Source organism: Dendrobates tinctorius, unplaced genomic scaffold (assembly GCF_039654945.1).
Source record: "Dendrobates tinctorius isolate UK_male_01 unplaced genomic scaffold, ASM3965494v1 ptg000028l, whole genome shotgun sequence".
Lineage (NCBI taxonomy): Eukaryota > Metazoa > Chordata > Amphibia > Anura > Dendrobatidae > Dendrobates > Dendrobates tinctorius.
The window spans coordinates 90712898-90733743 of NW_027361696.1; the positions used below are offsets into that span (position 1 = coordinate 90712898).

The 20846-nt window shown below is 45.1% G+C and overlaps 1 protein-coding gene across 1 annotated transcript in view; it reads left to right on the top strand.

Annotated features, from left to right (window-relative positions):
- The first annotated feature begins 5003 nt into the window (after positions 1-5003).
- The window catches only part of ODAD1 (outer dynein arm docking complex subunit 1), a 263115-nt gene continuing 247272 nt past the window's right edge, over positions 5004-20846 (top strand). The window contains exons 1-3 of the mRNA XM_073571160.1: positions 5004-5097; positions 10194-10262; positions 16889-16988. Of these exons, the coding sequence (XP_073427261.1) occupies positions 5010-5097; positions 10194-10262; positions 16889-16988 (257 nt within the window). The 5' untranslated portion in view covers positions 5004-5009. The remainder of the gene's footprint in view (positions 5098-10193; positions 10263-16888; positions 16989-20846) is intronic.

Sequence of the window (20846 nt, forward strand, 5' to 3'; positions counted from 1 at the left end):
TTCGATCCTTTGACATACAGGGAATTCTCCCTCAAGATCTGGAACACAGTCCGAATATGTTCCACATGAGAATCCCAATCCTTGGAGAAGATCAAAATATCATCCAGATAGATAATCAAAAATTTATCGACAAAGTCTCGGAAAATATCGTTCATGAAGCACTGGAAGACAGAAGGGGCATTAGTGAGCCCAAAAGGCATCACCAGGTACTCAAAATGTCCCTCCGGAGTATTAAACGCCATCTTCCATTCATCCCCCTGCTTAATGCGGATAAGATTATACGCCCCCTGAGGTCAAGCTTGGTAAACCAGCAAGCCCCTCTAACTCTAGAGAATAGATCCGAAATCAGGGGTAACGGATACTGATATTTAATAGTAATTTTGTTGAGGGCACGATAATCAATACAAGGCCTTAAAGAACCATCCTTTTTGGCCACAAAAAAAAAAAACGGCACCTAAGGGTGAAGAGGATGGTCTAATATGACCCTTCTCCAACGCCTCCTTAATATAGGACCGCATAGCCTCGTGCTCGGGTACAGATAAATTGAAGAGCCGACCCTTGGGAAATTTACACCCCGGGCTCAGTTCAATTGCACAGTCATAACTCCTATGAGGAGGCAAGGACGCAGACTCATTCTCACTAAATACATCATAAAAGTCCGCCAAATAGTCAGAAACATCATGCGACTGAGGAGAGGTGGAAAAAACCGGAGCCTCACTACAGGCACACCGACAACCCCAACTCACCACAGACACAGATTTCCAATCCAAGACTGGATTATGAATTTGCAACCAGGGAAACCCCAGAACAACGGCATCATGCAGACCATGTAACACCAAAAATCTGCAATTTTCTTGATGGTCTGGGGCGACCCGCATGACCACCTGGGTCCAAAACTGAGGTTTATTTTTCGCCAAAGGAGTAGCATCAATCCCCCTCAAAGGGATAGGCGTCTGCAGAGGTGTCATAGGAAATCCACAACGTTTAGCAAAATCCAAGTCCATTAGGTTTAGCGCTGCTCCCGAATCCACAAAAGCCTTGGCGGAAAATGTGGACAGGGAGCAGATTAGAGTAATTGCCAGAAGAAACTTAGGTTGAACACCACCAACAGAAAACGTGTGTGCAAAGCGTTTCTCTCGTTTAGGACAAACAGAAATAATATGCGAGGCATCTCCACAGAAAAAACACAGCTTATTACACCTTCTGAACTCCTGACGTTGCGCCATAGACAAAACTCTATCACATTGCATAGGTTCAGACGTCTGTTCTACCGGTGGCAACACCTCTCGTGCAATCCTGCGTTCACGTAAACGCCGATCAACCTGAATGGCTAATGACATAGAATCGTCCAGACCAGAGGGAACAGGAAATCCCACCATAGTATCTTTCACGGCTTCTGACAAACCCTTCCGAAAGAGAGCAGCCAAGGCATTATCATTCCAGGTAGTAAGGACCGCCCACTTTCGGAACTTTTGACAGTACAACTCTGCAGAATCTCGACCCTGGTTCAATGCCAACAGGGTCTTTTCAGCCTGATCAATAGCATTAGGTTTGTCATACAACAACCCCAAGGCTTGAAAGAATGCATTCACATTAGTCAGAATAGGATCATCTGGTTTCAAAGAAAACACCCAATCCTGGGGATCGCCACGCAGCAAAGAGATGACAATTTTAGCCTGCTGCGCGGAGCTCCCTGACGAGTTAGGCTTCAAGGCAAAAAATAATTTACAATTATTTTTGAAACTCAAAAATTTAGATCGATCCCCAAAAAATACATCAGGTGTAGGGATCTTTGGTTCAACAGCATGCGAACGAGCAAGGTAGGCGGAAATTCCCCTCACTTCCGCAGCGAGCTGCTCCACGCGATCAGACAATTGCATTATCTCCATTGAGAGAAAAAAAAATTCCCCCTACGGCCTCAGAGATATAGAGGAAAGAATATACACTTTTTTTTTTTTTTTTTTAAACACAATTCTTTCCTGCTATTGAGTACCCTAGGATCTGCGGTATGGCGGGTGATTCTGTTATGATTGAGTCACCGTAGGAGGCAAAAACAGAAATGCTAGCTAAGTCCAGAAAACCAGAGAGGTTGGCAGCTATCGGATTGCAGACCCCTGAACCTATCAACACAACTAGCAGTAGCCGTGGGGGGTTCCTACGATGCCCTAGACCCCTCGATCACAGCCGGAGAATTAAATAGCCTAAAGACAGAAAGGGAAATCTAAACTGCCCCAGAGCAGACCCCAAAGCAAAAGGCAGCCCCCCACATATAATGACGGTGAAGCAAGAAGAAAGAACACAACACAGACAGAAAGATAGACTGAGCAAAGACGGGGCCCAAGCTAACTAGATAGGAAAAGACCGGAAGGCTGCTGTCTGCAATCCGTGAAAAACCCTATGAAAATAAGAGCCAACAGACTGACAGTGAAAAAGGCCCTGAAGACGCTAGGCTTCAAAAAGACTATGTCAGTACTCAGGAATATTCTGAAGACAGAGCAACAGGCAAAAGAAGAATAAGCTCACCCCAGCAGGGAATGGCAGAATCCAGAAAAGCAAGGCAAACAAAAACAAAACACAAATGCTAAAAGGCAAAGCAGAAAACTTAGCTTTAGAGGAGCAGGAATCAGACTGGTTTCCTAGAAGTCCACAGAGAAATCACCCGCAGGGCAGAAGGGCGTCGGCAGCCTTATATCCAGTCCGTGACTCCACTCAGCCAGTTATCATCATTAGACTCAGGTGCCTGATAATCAGGCTCATTACCTTCCTTTACCAGAATAGGGAGTTCACCAGACCTCAGTGACGAAGGGGAAAATGAACTCACAACAGGTTAAGAGGTGGAGAATCTGATGTGGTGGTCTCTTAATTTATGCCAGAGCTGTATATACATTACAAATTTGATATTTGAAAGTGAAATTATGGGCTGTCCACATGCTCGCACACATGCACGCTCAAAGACAGGAAAAACACACGCACAAATGCACGCTCGCACACATGCACGCTCACACACACAAACACACATACACACCCAGGAAAACACACATACACACACAGGAAAGCACACACACACACACACAGGAAAACACACACACACAGGAAAGCACACTTAGGAAAACACACATACACACAGAGGAAAAAACACCTGTCCACTCAGGAAAACACACGCACCCACCCAGGAAAACACACACACAGGAAAACACATACTCTAACCTGCCATGTTTAATTTGTCAAATGCCCTTGTCCCCCCTGCTACTTAGCACAACAAAAGTTGAGATGGGCAGCTGGAGAGGTTACCTGGAGTGTGCCGGGCAGTGGGCAAACAGGGCAGTTACCTCACCTTGTCCTGCGCTGCTGCTCTACACGCTATGGCTGCTCCTCCCACTTCTCGCTGATCGTGCATCGGAGACAGATCTGCACACAGAAGTGGAAGATGCTGCATGCGATCACTTTAAGTAACACACCCTCCTCTTATTAGTTGTGTGCCAGGTAGCAGCGCTGCCCCCTCTCACCGCTTTGTGCACATTACTGAAGCCGGCCATGGCTCCAGCCACATGTGCATGCTGGCGCTGTGCGTACTGCCCCCCATCATGCTGCACCACCAGGTGCCTGAAAAATTAAAGGGGATGGCAGCCAGAAAATGGGCTGGTGGCCCCCCAAGAGGTGGCACACCGCGGTCCACCGGGCACAAAATGTCGGTTTGCAGGAACGCACTTCTCGCAGCGCCGTACATGTATGTCAGATGGGTTAAAAACATAAAAAATACACATGTGGCATTGCTGCCTCCATAAAAATGTGACCTATCAAAATGTAGAATGAAATGACCCGATCGGTAAACATCATAAACAGAAAAAAAATTAAAAAGCCAAAGTTACGTTTTTTGGTCACTCAAACACTGCAAGAAATTCTAAAAGAAGATATACTGTAAATGTTGTTTCTATCCCAAAATAGTATCTGAAAACGCATCAACTAATCGCGTAAGAAACAAGCCCATCACTCAGCTGCATCTACAGAGAAATAAGTTGCAGTTCCCCAAAAATTTGCAACAAAAAGATAATTTAAAAAAAATTATGATTTTTTTTTTCACCAAATTAATAAACACCTGGTCAAGTTTGGTATTGTCGTAATCCTAATGACATGGAGAATAAATTTACCACATAAAGAACGCCGTAAAAACAAAACCCAAGAAACACTGTGGGAAATGCAGATTTTTTTCCCCCCAATTTCACCACACTTGGAAATTCTTTTCTTGTTTTCTTCTAAGTTATATGATAAAATGAACTGTGTCATGCAAAACAATAAACCCTCATATGTCTATGAGAGTGGGAAAATATAAAAAATAGTTATGACTCCTGGGGGAAGGGGAGGCAAAAAAAATAATATGAAAAGGCAAAAATGAAAATCGAAAGATTATGTCGCAATTCTGTGACAGACTATCAGGATTTCTGAATAAGTGAATGTCAAATTCTATATCTATGTTTATGATAATATTTGTGTTACTCTAGTTGTGTATAATAAAGTCACAACATCGTTATACACCGACACATTGGGCCACGTGCACATGCTGAGTATTTGGTGAATTTTTTACCTCAGTATGTGTAAGCCAAAGCCAGGAGTGGATGATAATACAGAAGTGGTGACGGGTTTCTATTATTATTTTCCTCTGATTGTTGCACTCCTAATTTTGTCTCACAAATACTGACCAAATACTGAATGTGTGAACTTGATCAAAATGAAAAACAATGAAGCACAAAGAGATACAGTCTGTGCTCATGGAGCTCTGCAAAAACAGGCCTCGCGCTTTCTTGTGTGGATTCTTTTCCTGTGGTGATTGTTTCCACCACTGTGGTGACACGTGCATGCATCAGAAGATGGAAGCACAAGTTCCCTCAGCCAGCAGGCCTGGCTTCCCCTGGTTACATTCATTGTTGGTAACGTGATGCTGCTGCCATAGCACACAGACTTTCACTGATGAGCGGCTTCCTGGAGACCGTCACCAACAACAATGAGCCTGTATGACACACACTGAGCAGAGAACTACCAGCACTGAGAACACCAGCAGCCCGGCATCTCCACAGCGTCCCCCACTATCTGCAGATACAGGTAGAAGCTATGCACGTATCCCCTAGCCTGATACCAGTCCTACAATCATTTATCATTCCTACACTTTATGTGCGGTCGCTGCAAAGTTATCAACATAACAGTAATCCTAAAATAATAGCAAAAGTAGCTGCAGCAGCCATAATGCAGGTGTGCAGTAAAGAGGTCTGCAAAAATAGCGAGGTTCTGGTGGCTTATTAAGTGGCGTCGCTTTGTGCGATGAATGGGACCATGTTGGACTGGGGTGCCAGCACTGATACTGTAGAAGAAGGCCCCTGTACAAGAAAAATACATTGGTCTTTGCCGTCCAATAATGTGTTTGTGACAGAAGCTGCTTGCTCCTTTGGCATACCTATTGGTCCCCTATCTAAAAAAGCAATTTTCAGTATAGTTTTGTTTGTTATTATTTTAGTTTTTCCACTGTCCTCGTTTCATACCAAATAACTTGTCGGATTCTTCAGGTTATTACGGTCTTATAGATACCTAATATTCATATAATTTTTTAAATTTTGTATGAAAATTTTGAATTTATGTAATTTGTTCCCCAAGAGATCATAAAAGATTCTAAGGGAACATATTTTTCTTTGTTATTGTTCATATTTTCCACTGTCGCTGAGGCATTCATAGTAACTTCAGTGGAAATTAGTCTACTGCAGTGACAAAAGTCATCGGCGGAGATGATCTCTGTCTGCAGCTGATCAAATGCATCATCATCATTCATTGCTATGCAGCTAGCAGAAGAGAAGACAGGAGTGGTTATGAACCTCCTCTATCTTTTTTCCTTCAGTGTTCCTGGTTGTTTCTGACAGGGATGGGTGGACCCGTGGAAGTTCTGGTTCTGGCAACCAAAACAAACTTTATACCAAACCAAAGTTCAGTTCGGATACCTAAACTATACCCCAACTTGAACCAGAACCCAAACCCTCTAGAAAACAATGGGGACTCAGACTCTTGAGATGGAAAATACTCTCTCTCTGTAGTGGACTTCCCCCAGAACTTTGAACATTGCAACTGACATCCAGGAAAAAGTCCATGTTTGGCGTTTAGCAGTGACTGTCCGTTATGAACGCTTAACTTTCAAGTTCTGGTTTGCTCATCTCTACTGGAGATCTGACCTGTCCCTGCTGGATTTCAGGAGCAGAAACTTTAATCCTGCACCATAAATTTACAATAGCACAGGATAAAAGTCCTTAAATAGAATCTGTCACCCCGTTTTTCGACTATGAGCTGCCGGCACCGACATCAGGGGCTTATCTACAGCATTCTGTAATGGTGTAGATAAGGCCCCGATGTAACCTGAAAGCGAAGAAAAAAGCGTTAGATTATACTCACCCTGGCATTTGGTTCGGTCCGGTCCAATGGGTGTTGAGGGCAGAGCAGAGTCCTGCAGTGCGCAGGCGCCGGGAGAGGTCCAACAGGGCAGAGCAGTGCGCTTGCGCCGGAGCCACGACAGGCAGCAAAGAAAAGGACGTCACCATTAGAAGATGGGAGGTGCATGACCGTCACACCCATCGGACCAAGACCGGACCGCCCCCCCGGTGAGTATAACTCCTTTTTCTTCTCTTTCAGGCTACATCGGGGGCTTGTCTACAGCATTACAGAATGCTGTAGATAAGCCCCTGATGTCGGTGCCGGCAGCTCATAGTCGAAAAATGGGGTGACAGATTCCCATTAAAAAAGTTATCATTACACAAAAGGGCATCAAGTTTATTTTGGCTCAAAATCACTGATACATTTTTTTTATCTGAGGGTCAAAATCTATTACAGAAACTTAATATTTATTTACCCCTTAACAATCCGCAGCACTAAATGACCACAATACGCCTTTTAACTGCATCAGTTAACGGTACTTAATCCTCAGCGTCACTTGAGAAATAAGGGTATAGTTCACCCCAGCGTCAGAAAATCTCCGGGGTCTCAATTGCCGATCACAAAAAAAAGTTTGATTTAAAACTCACTACTGTCTCCTCTAATATGATCTAACATATCAGAGAAGACAGAAATGCGGTCCCCCGAGACTAGACATGAGTGAATATCGTCAGATCCCTCCTTATTTGGCTCGCTAATAGAGCTTAACGAATAGCTGCAGCAGGAACCAAGGTTCGTGGATCGCTCCTGATAATCTGGAGTCCGGCACAGCAGCTGCATGTGTCACAGCTGTGTGACAGTCACACAGGCTCTCCATGCATGTGTTGTGACTGTCACACAGCCGCGACACATGCAGCTGTGGCGCCGGACTCCTGATTATCAGGAGCGATCCAGGTATCCGGATTCCCACTGCAGCTATTTGGTAAGCTCTATTAGCGAGCCGAATAAGGAGGATCCGACAATATTCGCTCATGTCTATTCGAGACCTTCCCCGGTACCTCCACCATCCCCAGGCCCTCCTGATCAGACTGGCCCTCCTGAAAAAAATGGTGGGTGCATACACAGTGACCCTGCCGAGATTTGCCAGGCGGTACCTGTCAACAATAGATAATTTTTCCTATTGGTTCCTTTTAATCACTGTAATAGACCCTATCACAGTGATCAAAATAAAAAATAATAGTAAATCGAATCCCCCTTTGCGAGAGCTATCCGATGAAATATCGAGTATAACACTGTAGTGAGCACTATCCGATGAAACATTGAGTATAAAATTGGAGCAAATGCTATCCGATGAAATATCGAGTATAACACTGGAGCGAGTGCTATCCAATGGAACATTGAGTATTACACTGGAGCAAGTGCTATCCGATGAAACATCAAGTATAACACTGGAGTGAGTGCTATCCGATGAAACATCGAGTATGACACTGGAGCGAGTGCTATCCAATGGAACATTGAGTATTACACTGGAGCAAGTGCTATCCGATGAAACATCAAGTATAACACTGGAGTGAGTGCTATCCGATGAAACATCGAGTATAACACTGGAGCGAGTGCTATCCAATGGAACATCGAGTATAACATTGGAGCGAGTGCTATCCGATGGAACATCGAGTATAACACTGGAGCGAGTGCTATCCGATGGAACATCGAGTATAACACTGGAGCGAGTGCTATCCGATGGAACATCGAGTATAACACTGGAGCGAGTGCTATCTGATGGAACATCGAGTATAACACTGGAGCGAGAGCTATCCGATGGAACATCGAGTATAACACTGGAGCGAGTGCTATCCGATGGAACATCGAGTATAACAATGGAGCGAGTGCTATCCGATGGAACATAGAGTATAACACTGGAGCGAGTGCTATCCGATGAAACATCGAGTATAACACTGGAGCGAGTGCTATCCGATGAAGCATTGAGTATAACACTGGAGCGAGTGCTATCCGATGAAGCATTGAGTATAACACTGGAGCGAGTGCTATCCGATGAAACATCGCATAGCACTTGTCGAAGTTATACGCTAGCTATTCCACAGTGTGAAAAAGCCCTGAAGCTGATAAATCCACAAAGGACAGGCAGCAGGGACAGATATATCATTCGTGCAACCTGGTGACACACAGGGACCCAAGAGGTAATGAGACAAATTTCCACCTCCAAAGCAGATGGACTGCAAAGGGCCCATATGCTGTACTTGTGACCCGCCCCAGAGGCAGTAGGGTACTCGGTGCCGGGCCCGTTGATTTCAATGGGAGATGTCACAGTGGCAGTGACCCGGTCCATGGCCTCAAGCAGTCAATGTAAAGGGGTAGAGTGATGGGGATAAAGTTATTGAGATGATTCGTGACACCACCTGTGGTTTCTGGTCAGTTTGACCAGCGCTGCAGGGTAGCTTCTCTAGGACAGATGGTGTGGTGCACCAATGATGTTGGAGCTCCCCACAGGTAGAGCTGTAGTCCCAGGGCAGTAGTAATAGGTGTTGAGGGAGAGGGTGCAGTGTTAGGCACAGAGATGTAGCAGTGCTGAAGGGGTTGCAGGAAGAAGGCAATGACACAACAGGGTGCAGTTTTCTTTACCTTTACTGTGCTTTGTCAGTGTAGTCCAGGATCCAGATCACAGATGGAACGGGAGTTGATTAGGAATCTCTCTATGCAGATGAGTTGTGTAGTCTCCTTTCTAGCGCTTATCTGAGGTACCTGCTGTACTGAGTTACACCAAAGTCCCCCTTGCTTACTCTCTTTAGAACGCCCCTTCGTATGGCAGGCAGCCGTAGCCTTCTATCTCTTCTGGCTCACACACGTTACTGCTGTGCCTCCGAGTCTTAGCTGGGAACAGAGCATTTACAGCCTTCTGTTCCTCCGGTTTCTGCTGCAGGACCATCAGCATCCATACAACTTCGGATACCGGACTCCGAACCATGCGCTTGAAGCCAGAAGTGGGCCTGAATTCCCCTCAATCCTCCAGCTCCTCTTTTCCACATCCACACACTTTGCCCTCCTCACAGAACTGACTTAACTTCTCCTTCCCGGTCCCAGAGAGCAGCTCCTACCCCAGTTTGGTTCAGAGCTCCCTCTGCTGGTCTGGAGTGGGAACTGTGCTGTCTGCTGTGTTTACCTGATAGAGAGATCCTTCATTGCTTCCGAGCATGACATCACACTCCCTAGGAGGAAGGTAATGCCACTGTGGCGACCATACTCCTGGGGGCGCCACACTTGTCCATGGACCCTCTACTTTCTGTGTCTGCCAGTGGCAAGCGGTGACTACAAGAAGTTGATATGGATTGGATTTTCAACATTTTTGACAAGCAAAAGCCAAGTATTTTCAATGAGCGTGTATCCTATCTGTACGACCGCTGTGCACATTGTGCATGTTATATATCCGTGCAGTGGAACACATGTATAATTTGATTGTTTTTTGGGACTAGTTAGTACCGTTTGCCTTGTCTTAATGAGCCAGTACAAGGCGTCATTGTAAGTGCAACTTTCTTTTTCCATATTACAGGCTTAACTAAAATCATGTTTTGGGGGGATTTTGTAGGGCACTTTATCATCTTTTTTGGCAATTGGTGAATAAATCACCAACAAATCTATTTTTCATCTTCCTCAGGTGCACATTAAACTTCAATGGTTTGGGATTTAAACACAAGTATAAGTGATGTTTTTGTACCATTTTAGTTTGAAGAAGCAGCTGGATTAATTGTATTCCTTCTTTTTTCTGTTATTGTTAGAAATGCCTCACAGAAGATCTGCTGCCAGCATCCAGTCTGATAACAGCGACATGGACCTAGAAGGAATGGGTATTACTCTTCTTTCTTGCATTATTTCTGGATAGCATTGTGTGTGATAACATTTGACATTTATTATACTGGCTATATTACATAATTGTGAGATATCAAAGAGGCAGAAGTGAGGGAAACCTACACTTGGTGAGACTTAGAGCTCAGTCAGACATCCGTTTTTTATGTACAAGAAAAACAGTTTCCACAGTGATTTTCATCAGAGTTTGGTCTTTCATCAGTTTTTCTCAGATCAGAAATAAGCACAAAGGTTTCCCTACTACCCACTCCTATGTAGCAGTGGTACGTGAAAAGCAGACAGCATATGGATATGTCTGACATTTTTCACAGACTCATCAGTGTGTTTCATTGTGGACCATTTGGTCTACAGAAATACACGGTCATGTGAACACCCCTATAGACTATGATGGGTGTGAGCTGTATCCGTGAAAAATAACGCTAGAGCTCTAATGTGAAAATCTCTGGTTCTCTGGGAAATTAAATATATAATTGACTCTTCGAAGAGGAAAAGAACTTGTTCTCTAGTGCCACCTATTGGGGGTAGCCATGCTAAAAGTCAATATCAACCATTTAACGATTCTTTGCCACATGACATGATAAAAGCCAAACCAGAAACTCTTCATGCAGACACAAGTTTGCAAAGTAAGAAGTCTGATTTAGGTGAAAAAGAGGCCTCTGATGGGGGTCTAGGGAGTAATGTCTCTACTCGTGGGAAGAGGAAGATTCTTCAGGAATTTCAGGTCTTTTATTTTTTTCCTGAAGAGTCTTTTCTTGCTGGTGTTTTCGGTTGTTTCTTTTTTCCTTATATTTTTGTCCATTGGTGGTTTGAAAGCCATCCCATTGCCTTGTGACGTAAAGTATAAAGCGCCATCACAGTGGATGATGTCTGAAAATGGTCGGGTCACTTCTTTTAACCATTTGGTGACTTCAGAAACCTATACAGTTGTGCTCAAAAGTTTACATACCACTGTTAAATTTTTGCTTTCTTGGCCTTTTTTCAGAGACTATGAATGATAACACCAAAACTTTTTCTCCACTCATGGTTAGTGGTTGGGTGAAGCCATTTATTGTCAAAACTACTGTGTTTTCTCTTTTTAAATCATAATGACAACCCAAAACATCCAAATAACCCTGATCAAAAGTTTACATACCCTGGTGACTTTGGCCTGATAACATGCACAGAACTTGACACAAATGGTTTGAATGGCTACTAAAGATAACATCCTCACCTGTGACAAATGCCAGGAAAATTGTTTGGGATGAAAAGAAAAACTCACAAATAACATCAGCTGAAATACAGGACTCTCTGAAAACTAGCAGTGTGGCTGTTTCAAGATGCACAATAAGGAGACACTTGAAGAAAAAAGGGCTGCATGGTTGAGTCACTAGAAGAGAACTAAAAAAAACCCATCAATAGTTCACATACCCCATTTCTTAATATCATGTATTGCCTCCTCTAGCATCAATAACAGCTTGTCTTTTGTAGTAGTTGTGGATGAGGTTCTTTATTTTCTCAGATGGTTAAGCTGCCCACTCTTCTTGGCAGAAAACCTCCAGTTCCTGTAAATTCCTGGGCTGTCTAGCATGAACTGCGTGCATGAGATCTCCCCAAGTGGCTCGATGATATTGAGGTCAGGAGACTAAGATGGCCACTCCAGAACCTTCACTTTGTTCTGCTGTAGCCAATGACAGGTCGACTGGTCTTTGTGTTTTGGATCGTTGTCATGTTGGAACATCCAAGTACGTGCCATGTGCAGCTTCCGGATTGATGATTGCAAATTTGCCTCAAGTATTTGCTGATAACATGCTGCATTCATCTTTCCTTCAACTTTAACCAAGTTTCCTGTGCCTTTGCAGCTCACACATCCCCAAAACATCAGCGATCCACCTACGTGCTTTACAGTAGGAATGGTGTTCATTTCATCATAGGCCTTGCTGACCTCTCTCCAAATGTAACATTTATGGTTGTGGCCAAAAAGTTCATTTTTGGTCTCATCACTTCAAATTACCTTGTTCCAGAAGTTTTGAGGCTTGTCTCTGTGCTGTTTTGCATATTGTAGGCGAGATACTTTGTGGCATTTGTGTATTAATGGCTTTCTTCTGGTGACTTGACCATGCAGCCCATTTTTCTTCAAGTGTCTCCTTATTGTGCAACTTGAAACAGCCACACTGCTTGTTTTCAGAGAGACCAGTATTTCAGCTGATGTTATTTGTGGTTTTTTTCTTTGCATCCTGAACAATTTTCCTGGCATTTGTCACAGGTGAGAATGTTACCTTTAGTAGCCATTCAAACCCATTTGTGTCAAGTCAACTTCTGTGCATGTTATCAGGCCAAATCACCAGGGTATGTAAACTTTTGATCAGGGTCATTTGGATGTTTTGGGTTTTCATTATGATTTAAAAAGAGAAAACACAGTAGTTTGACAATAAATGGCTTCACCCAACCACGTGTGGAGAAAATGTTTTGGTGTTATCATTCATATTCTCTGAAAAAAAGCAAAGAATGCAAAAATTTGGCGGGGGTATTTAAACTTTTGAGCACAAGTGTAGCAGTAATATGAACCGCAAGTTGTGTTTACATAGAAGTTCATATGTTCATTTGAGGGTTTACGGGGCACTTTTCAGGCTTCTTTTTGGAGCGGACCCTTACAGTGCTCATACCCTTACAGTGTATTGGATTGTTCACTTAAGCTATGCCAAAAAATTCCATTACTAAGTTGACATCTCTATTTTTAACACGAACAGATAATTGGATTGTAAGGCCGGTTTCACATTTGCGCACGGCCGCCGCTAAGCCCCACCCCCTCCCGGCTCCCTGCCTGCCCCATCCGGTCATCGCCGCCTACTAGAGCACATGGACGCTTGCGGTCTGCGCACCCTATCTTTAGCATAGGATGCGCAGATCGTGCGCTGGCCGTGCGCTGCGCACTTTTGAAGGTGCGCCGTGCGCGCCAAAATGCAACATGCTACGTTCGGCGCACACGGGCGCACTTTCACAAGTGCGCAGCGCACGGCAAAATCCTGCTAGCGCACGGCCAGCGCATGATCTGCGCACCCTATGCTAAAGATAGGGTGCGCAGATCGCAAGCGTCCATGTGCGCTAGTAGGCGGTGATGACCTGATGGGGCGGGCAGGGAGCCGAGAGGAGGCGGGGCTTAGCGGCGGCCGTGCGCAGGCCGTCGCTGCGCTATAAAGCGCAAATGTGAAACCGGCCTAAGTCTTACAAGTCATGGAATTAGTAAAATTATAATGTGACAGGTTGCTTAGTTTTTACACTGGGCATGCTCTTTCTGATATTCCCTAAAAGGAACTAAACATTCTATCAAAAATTATAAACAACGCACAATGCAGGTTTTCCATTAGAAGACTTGGCTCCAGGCCCGGATAAGTTGCTGCTCTCGCCTTCTAAAATAAATAAAACCTCTCTAAAATATATTCCAGGAAAGCCAGCTTGCAGTTTTAGATAATGGTACTATGCAAACCTTTCATTCCTTCATTGTTCTGGAACCTTAAATCAAAGATAAATATGGGAATGGTTGTGCAGAAAGCACTGGTTTTGTGTGCTATAATGCATTCACTGTAGCCACTGAATGTATAGAATACATATTATGGAAAATTTGGCAATAAATTCTCATACACATCATTTCTCCCACGTGGTACATGTAGTCATACAGTAGTATATGGACTGCAAAAGGGTCTGGAGTGTGGATCCATATTTCATGACTGCTTGTGTTCAGAACATCCATGCATGTCTGTGAGGCATAGAACTAAGGGAGGTTATATTCTTAGCAATGTAATGTAGCTAGTAATCCTAGCTACTATAGGAGGCTTGGGCTGTGGGATCACTTTAGCTTGTCAGTTCATGTCCATCCAGTGCTATGTGGATCTGGGGTCTTCTCTGTCCTCAGCATCAATATGGTGATTCTGAGCCAGCTGCTTGGAGTCACTAAGTTGACGGAGGAGGGGGTGTCCTTGGTCAAAACACACAAAAAAAAAAAAACCAAACCCATGAATTTCGGAGCCCTATCCTTACTAGTAGGCCCGGCTTAAAGGTGTGTGCTTAATAATTATGAAATAATGAAGTGCAGTGGAAAATGTGCCAATTCCCAGACCCAGTGAATTAAGGCACCCTAGTACACCACTGCTAGGGCACTTCGCATCTTGGACTTTCAAATTTACTTGGCCTATTGCCGTTGATTCTTGGGGGCCATGCTTTCTACTAGTTGACTATATGAGCTACCTGGGGAATTAAACAAGCGCACCATTGGAGAAAATCAATACATCTTTATTAGGAAAAATATAACAAAAACAGCAGAGTTCCTTGTAAAGAAGATGCCACTGAACCCTGACCAAACATGTACAATATAGCTGGTCCCAGTAGACTAATCTCCGCTCCGGGTTTCTGAACAGAAAGAGTAATATGACCCCCCCATCCGAGAAATGCATAAGGTACCACAAAAAACAAAAATGCATATCAGAAAAACAAACCATAAGATCTTATAATATATAGGGAACAAAATTCCAACAGTGTGGACTGACACAAAATGAACCCGCCAGTACTGTGACTAGCCTATAGTAAGGGCCATAGATAGACTTATATATTCTAGGAAAATATCATTATATCAGGCTGAATACATATTGATGATGTGGGGTATAACAATAGGAATAAAATTCCAAAAGTGTGGACTGACACAACACTATCCTGCCAAGGTAGTGACTACGGCTGAAAGGTGAAATAATGTAAAGATGATGATAGTCAGGAGTGCTCAGTGCAGCGTCCCCTCTCCCCGACTGGCCCCTGGAAGAAGCTAGAGGCGAAACGCGCTTTGGGGTGAGGGAACACGCCGCACTGTCATCTTTACATTATTTCACCCTTCCGCCATACAGGCATATTTTTAAAGTAACTTATCTAGCTGGCACTATGCATATGGATCTGTAACGTGTACTAGGGTTATTTTAGTATCTGATACCACACTGGTATCTGCTATTTTTGATGTCAGTTTATTTACATTTATGTAAGAGCTTTATTGATATTGATCTTATGCACTGAACTTGACAAGTTTATTTAAACTTAAGGATATTGGGATTTCTATAGCCCATACTTTTTGTTAGTGTTAGGAATGGCGGAACGTCCTAAATAAATAAATAATAAAGTGCATTCACTGCTCGGGGTCCACCGTGCAGAAGGTGTTAACACTGCTGCTAATTAATGACAGTCACGATAAGAGGCGGTATATTGCAAGCGGGTTAGACATCACCCGGTGTGCGCTGGGTGTACTCAGTTAGCTTCACAGAGACGCCTAAGACAATAACATAAATGTGGAGTCTGTTGGACTCACAGGTCTCATAGAAGTGCTTATATGGTCACAGGAGCTGGGCTCTAGGCAGAGGGTCAGAGTCCGTCTAGACCTACCGTGTGTGCGGCGTCGCAACTGAGGACGCCAAGAGGAGCTGCAGACTGCAGCGCGGCGATAGACACTGCCGCTAATCAACAATGCCCGATAGCAGGCGCACTGTCGGACGCTAGCACTGTGGAGGATGCTGATGTGGCTTGTAGCTTGCCACTGGCTGGCACAGACTCTAAAGCTAAGTCCTTATACACACTCGTAATATCAGAGGAAGGGGATCTTAATGAGTCATTCGCAGGTTCATGCATCCATCATCATTCACATAGTAGCAACTAGAGACTATACTAGCGCATGGCCGAGTGGCCATGCGGACCTTTTATAGCCGTGCGCTTCCGGGACCTTCCAGACCTCTGAGATGGACCAATGAGATCAGGAGAAGGACCTGAGCATGTGGTTCCCGATCTCCAATGGGAGATCGTCTCGTGAGCATGCCCTGTAGCGCGATGAGGGGACTTAGCCTCTGGAGCGTTTTGCTGCAAAGCAGCCTGCATTGCTATTGCTGCCCCAAAGGTGGCAGCAATAGCCAGACCCACAGAACAGGTCTGGGCAGAGCGTCTGAGATGCTGAGATTGCTGAACAATCTCCTCTGCGGTCGATAGACAATGAGAGACCTCAGAATGTGAGGCTCTGGATTCCTGCTGAGCTGCTGCAGGAACCTGACGCCTAACAGTTAGTCACTGCTTTTGCAGGAGGTGGAGTGTTATTAACCATCAGGCATTGCATGCCCTAAAAGTCTCCTTACGCCAGATATGCACACTCTACAAGAGCAGACATTACCTGTCAAACACCGCCTCTCATCCACACAAGTCAAACCTCTTGCTTTGCTCAGAGATGGGTCTTGTGTGGCCATGATCCTTAACTTATGGAAGATAAAGGTTTACTTCCTTTCTCCTAAAGACCATAAAAATGCCTGCTTCTCATAACTATAATAAAATATGTAAGGACCGCAGAAGAAGGGCAAGTTGGGTAAAACCCCTTTCATGGCATTAGCCCGGCTAGCTAAATAGGGTAAGACCTAGTATGCACTCCTAAAAGTGGTGCTTCCATCTGCATATATCGGTCCATTAACCTTTGTACTGCAATGGGTCTGTGATAGTCATAAACATAATCTAGTGTTCATATACTAGCAATATAGTGCTGCAGGGAGGTATTATTCACCGGCATGATCGAAGCAAGAAGAAACGTAAAGATTAACATATATCTTGTCTGTTTTTGTAGCGGACAGTGAGCTGGCCAAATTGCAACGTATGTATCGCCTGAAGGAAGGACAGCGCCAGGCTACAACCATTGGGAAGCAGGAGCAAATCAGAAGGCAACTGTATGTATGCTTTACTTAAGACTTGTACAGCTGATCTCCTGCAGAATGACATCTTCCAAACTGGCAGGTTACTGCCTCCGGGAGTCTTTTCTTAATGTCATGTCATTAGTGCAGCATGGTAGTCAGGCATGTGCTGTCTGCTAGCATGATCCGCTGCGAGACACCTGCCACTTCTGCTATAGTGTGCATTTGACTTAAAGACAGCCTACCACACTGAATAATGAACGTCATGTGAGCATTTACCTTTTAAAGGGAGCCTGTCGGCAGATTTTTAGACCCTACACTAATGTCAGCTATGTAAAGCATCTGCCATGTTGATTATGCCTATAACTTTGTATCATACAGTTGTGCTCAAAAGGCTGCTGGGAAAAGAACAGTGGAGGGAGCAGAAGACCAGTTCTTCCTCCACTGTTGTCCCCTGTGTGCTCTGCGGCCCGGGCCCCTGACTACAGGTGGACACTCACCATTGGGACGCGCCATGCAGGAGAACAGAGATGGCAGCCAGTGAGCACTCTCCTCAGTCTGGTGGGGAAAGCGTCATTGGCCAGGGTTTCTCCCTGCATTACACGCTCCCTTTTATGAACTCCTGCACTCTGCACGCCGCTTTCTCCCCGGCTCTGGGTATACACACATGATTACGGGAGGGAGTGAGAGGGGCCGATGCTGCAGATACCAGGCCCCTCTCACTCCCGCTGGCATTCTTGACTCAGTGGCCCTATAACGGCGACATACTTTGCTGCTATAGGCAGTACGCCCCTGCCTGCAGGGCCCCTCTCCACCTTTGGGCAGTTGCACCAGTGGTATATCCGCATCGGCATAATCCTGCCGCTGGGGCCCGTGAGCAGAAGAGACGGGGCCTGCTCCTGGCTCCCTCTGCTCACCAGGTCTCATGCGCCAGTCAGAGCAGTAATGCCCTGATAATGGCCCGGCCTCTAGCTGGTAAAACAAACCTCTAAAACAGAGGTCTCAAACACGCGGGCCGCATGCGGCCCCTGAGGCAGGCATTTGCGGCCCGCGGTGCACCACATGTCTCACCCCCTGAGGCAGGGGGAAGGCGCGCATTCAGGAGCGTGCAATCCGCGATGGATGTTCTGTGTGCACACTCTGCACAGGACCTGGGATGCGGTCACAGGAGGGGGAGGAGTCAGGGGTCACATGATCAAGGGCTTCCGTATATGCAAGACGCAGCTGTCTGTGCTGGTTGTCATAGTGCTGGATGAGGCAGAGCTGTGTCTGTACAGAGCAAAGCTGTGTGTGTATGAGGTGTATGGAGCCAGGTGTGTACGGAGTGGAGCCTTGTGTACAAGGTGTATGGAGCAGAGCCATGCCGTGTGAGTACAGAGCCGTATGTGAACCAGGTGTACGGAGCGGAGCTGCGTGTGTACGAGGTGTACGGAGCGGAGCCGCGTGTGTACGAGGTGTATGGAGCGGAGCCGCGTGTGTACGAGGTGTACGAAGCGGAGCCGCGTGTGTACGAGGTGTGCGGAGCGGAACCGCGTGTGTACGAGGTGTACTAAGTTTGAAAGGAATGCGGCCCCCCAGCTCAAATTTTTTTATGTGCAGCCCATTTACTCTGCCGAGTTTAAGACCCCTGCTCTAGAATATAGTAAAGCCTTCTGCAAGTGCCCTAGAAAACAGTGCCCACATTTTGCCCCCTAGAAAGTAATAATGCCCTTGTGCACCTTTGACAGTCACAGTAACCTGGGTTCTCCAATAACAATAAGTGAACACTTTACATTTAATAATGTCACGAGTCTCCCCCTGTACAGCTCTCCTCTACACAGTATAATGCCCCCTGACTGTAGTACCCCTCACACAGTATTCTGACCCATTAGTATCCCCCAAACTATTTGATTGCTCAAACACTGCATGATGGCCCCTCACTGTAATCTCCACGCTGTTTGATGGCCTCCTAGATAGTCTCCATATAGTATAATGCACCAGATTATCCTCAATATAGTATAATGCATGCCCCATAGACCTCTAAATAGTTTAATGTACTCTCCATAAGCTTCCATATAGTATAATGCACTCTTCACAGGCCTCTATATACAATAATGCACTCCTCATAGGCCTCTATATAGTATAATGTACTCTCCATAAGCAGACTCTATAGTATAATGCACTCCTCACAGGCCTCCATATAGTATAATGCACTCCTCATAGGCCTCTATAGTATAATGCATTTCCCATAGGTAGACTCCATATTCTATAATCAAACCCCACAGGCAGACTCTATATAGTACAATGCACCCCCCATATGCAGACTCTATATTGTATAATGCACTCCCCATTGGCAGACTCTGTATAGTATAATGCTCCCCCATAGGCAGACTCTATTGTATAATGCACTTCCATAGGCAGACTCTCTATAGTATAATGCATCCCCATAGGCTGACTCTATATTGTATAATGTACCCCTCATACGCAGACTCTATATTGTATAATGCACCCCCAAAGGCAAACTCTATATTGTATAATGCACCCCCATAGGCAGACTCTATATTGTATAATGCTTGCCCCATAAGCAAACTCTGTATACTATAATGCACCCCCATAGGCAGACTTCTTATTGTATAATGCACTTCCATAGGCAGACTCTTTATAGTATAATGCATCCCCATAGGCAGACTCTATATTGTATAGTGTACCCCCCATAGGCAGACTCTATATTGTATAATGCACTCCTCATAGGCAGACTTTTTTTTTATAATGCATGCCCCATAGGCAAACTCTATATAGTATAATGCACCGCAAATATGCAGACTCTGTATTTTATAATGCACCCCTGATAGGCCAACTCTATATAGTATAATGCACTGCAAATACACAGATTCTATAATCTATAATGCACGCCCCATAGGCAGAATCTATGTAGTATAATGCACTGATGATAGGTACACTCTATATATTATAAAGGACCCCCCATAGGCAGACTCTATAAAGTATAATGCACCGGAAATACGCAGATACTATATTGTATAATGCACCCCCCATAGGAAAACTCTGTAGTATAATGCTCCTAATTAAATAAATAATGAAATACAATACTCACCTCTCCTCCTCGATCCCCCGCTGCTCCGAGCGCACGCACATCTCCGGACACTGGGCGCTAGGTAATGGCATAATCGCGCCCGCTATCAGCGTCTGTGTCAGTGACGTCAGACACTGAGAGGGGGAATGATGGGAGAGGGAGCATGATGCTCCCACTCTCATGATTGCGATCAACTGTATCGGCATCTAGCTGACACAGTTGAACTTGCGATGATGGCACTGCTCAGGGACCCCATAGCGGCTGGGTGGCAGTGCAGGGAGATTGATTGTACATGCTCTTCCGCATAGTGTAACTGTATGGGCACGCTGTGCACGCCGATACAGTTACAGTAGCTTAGCTCCGGATGGGCCCCCTCAGCATGGGGCCCGGGGCGACTGCCCCCTGTATTCCCCAGTAGCTATGCTACTGCTTGGCATGCAGTTAGAGCTCATCGGCTTCTATTCCCAATATTTCACGCAGGTGGTGTAATTCCAGGGGATAGTGCATGCACCGTAAGGTTCTGACAACATTGGGAGAAGTATTTGTGCTTTTGCCACCCCTGGGAATGGCAGCATTTGCATGAGATGATGGGTAGGGGAGCAAAGCACAGATAACAGTGATCTGTCAGTCACTGATACGAGGCTGGTGGCAGGAGGAGAAAGGGAAGAGAGGCCGGAGACCTGTAAGTCCAGGCTAAGCCTGCTGCTCATGCGAGTTCATTTGGAAAATGGACAAATAGATTTATAATACAAAGGTATACTGTAGATATTATCAACATTTAGATGTTTTACATAGATGATGTTAATTTAGCGCATAGAATCCTG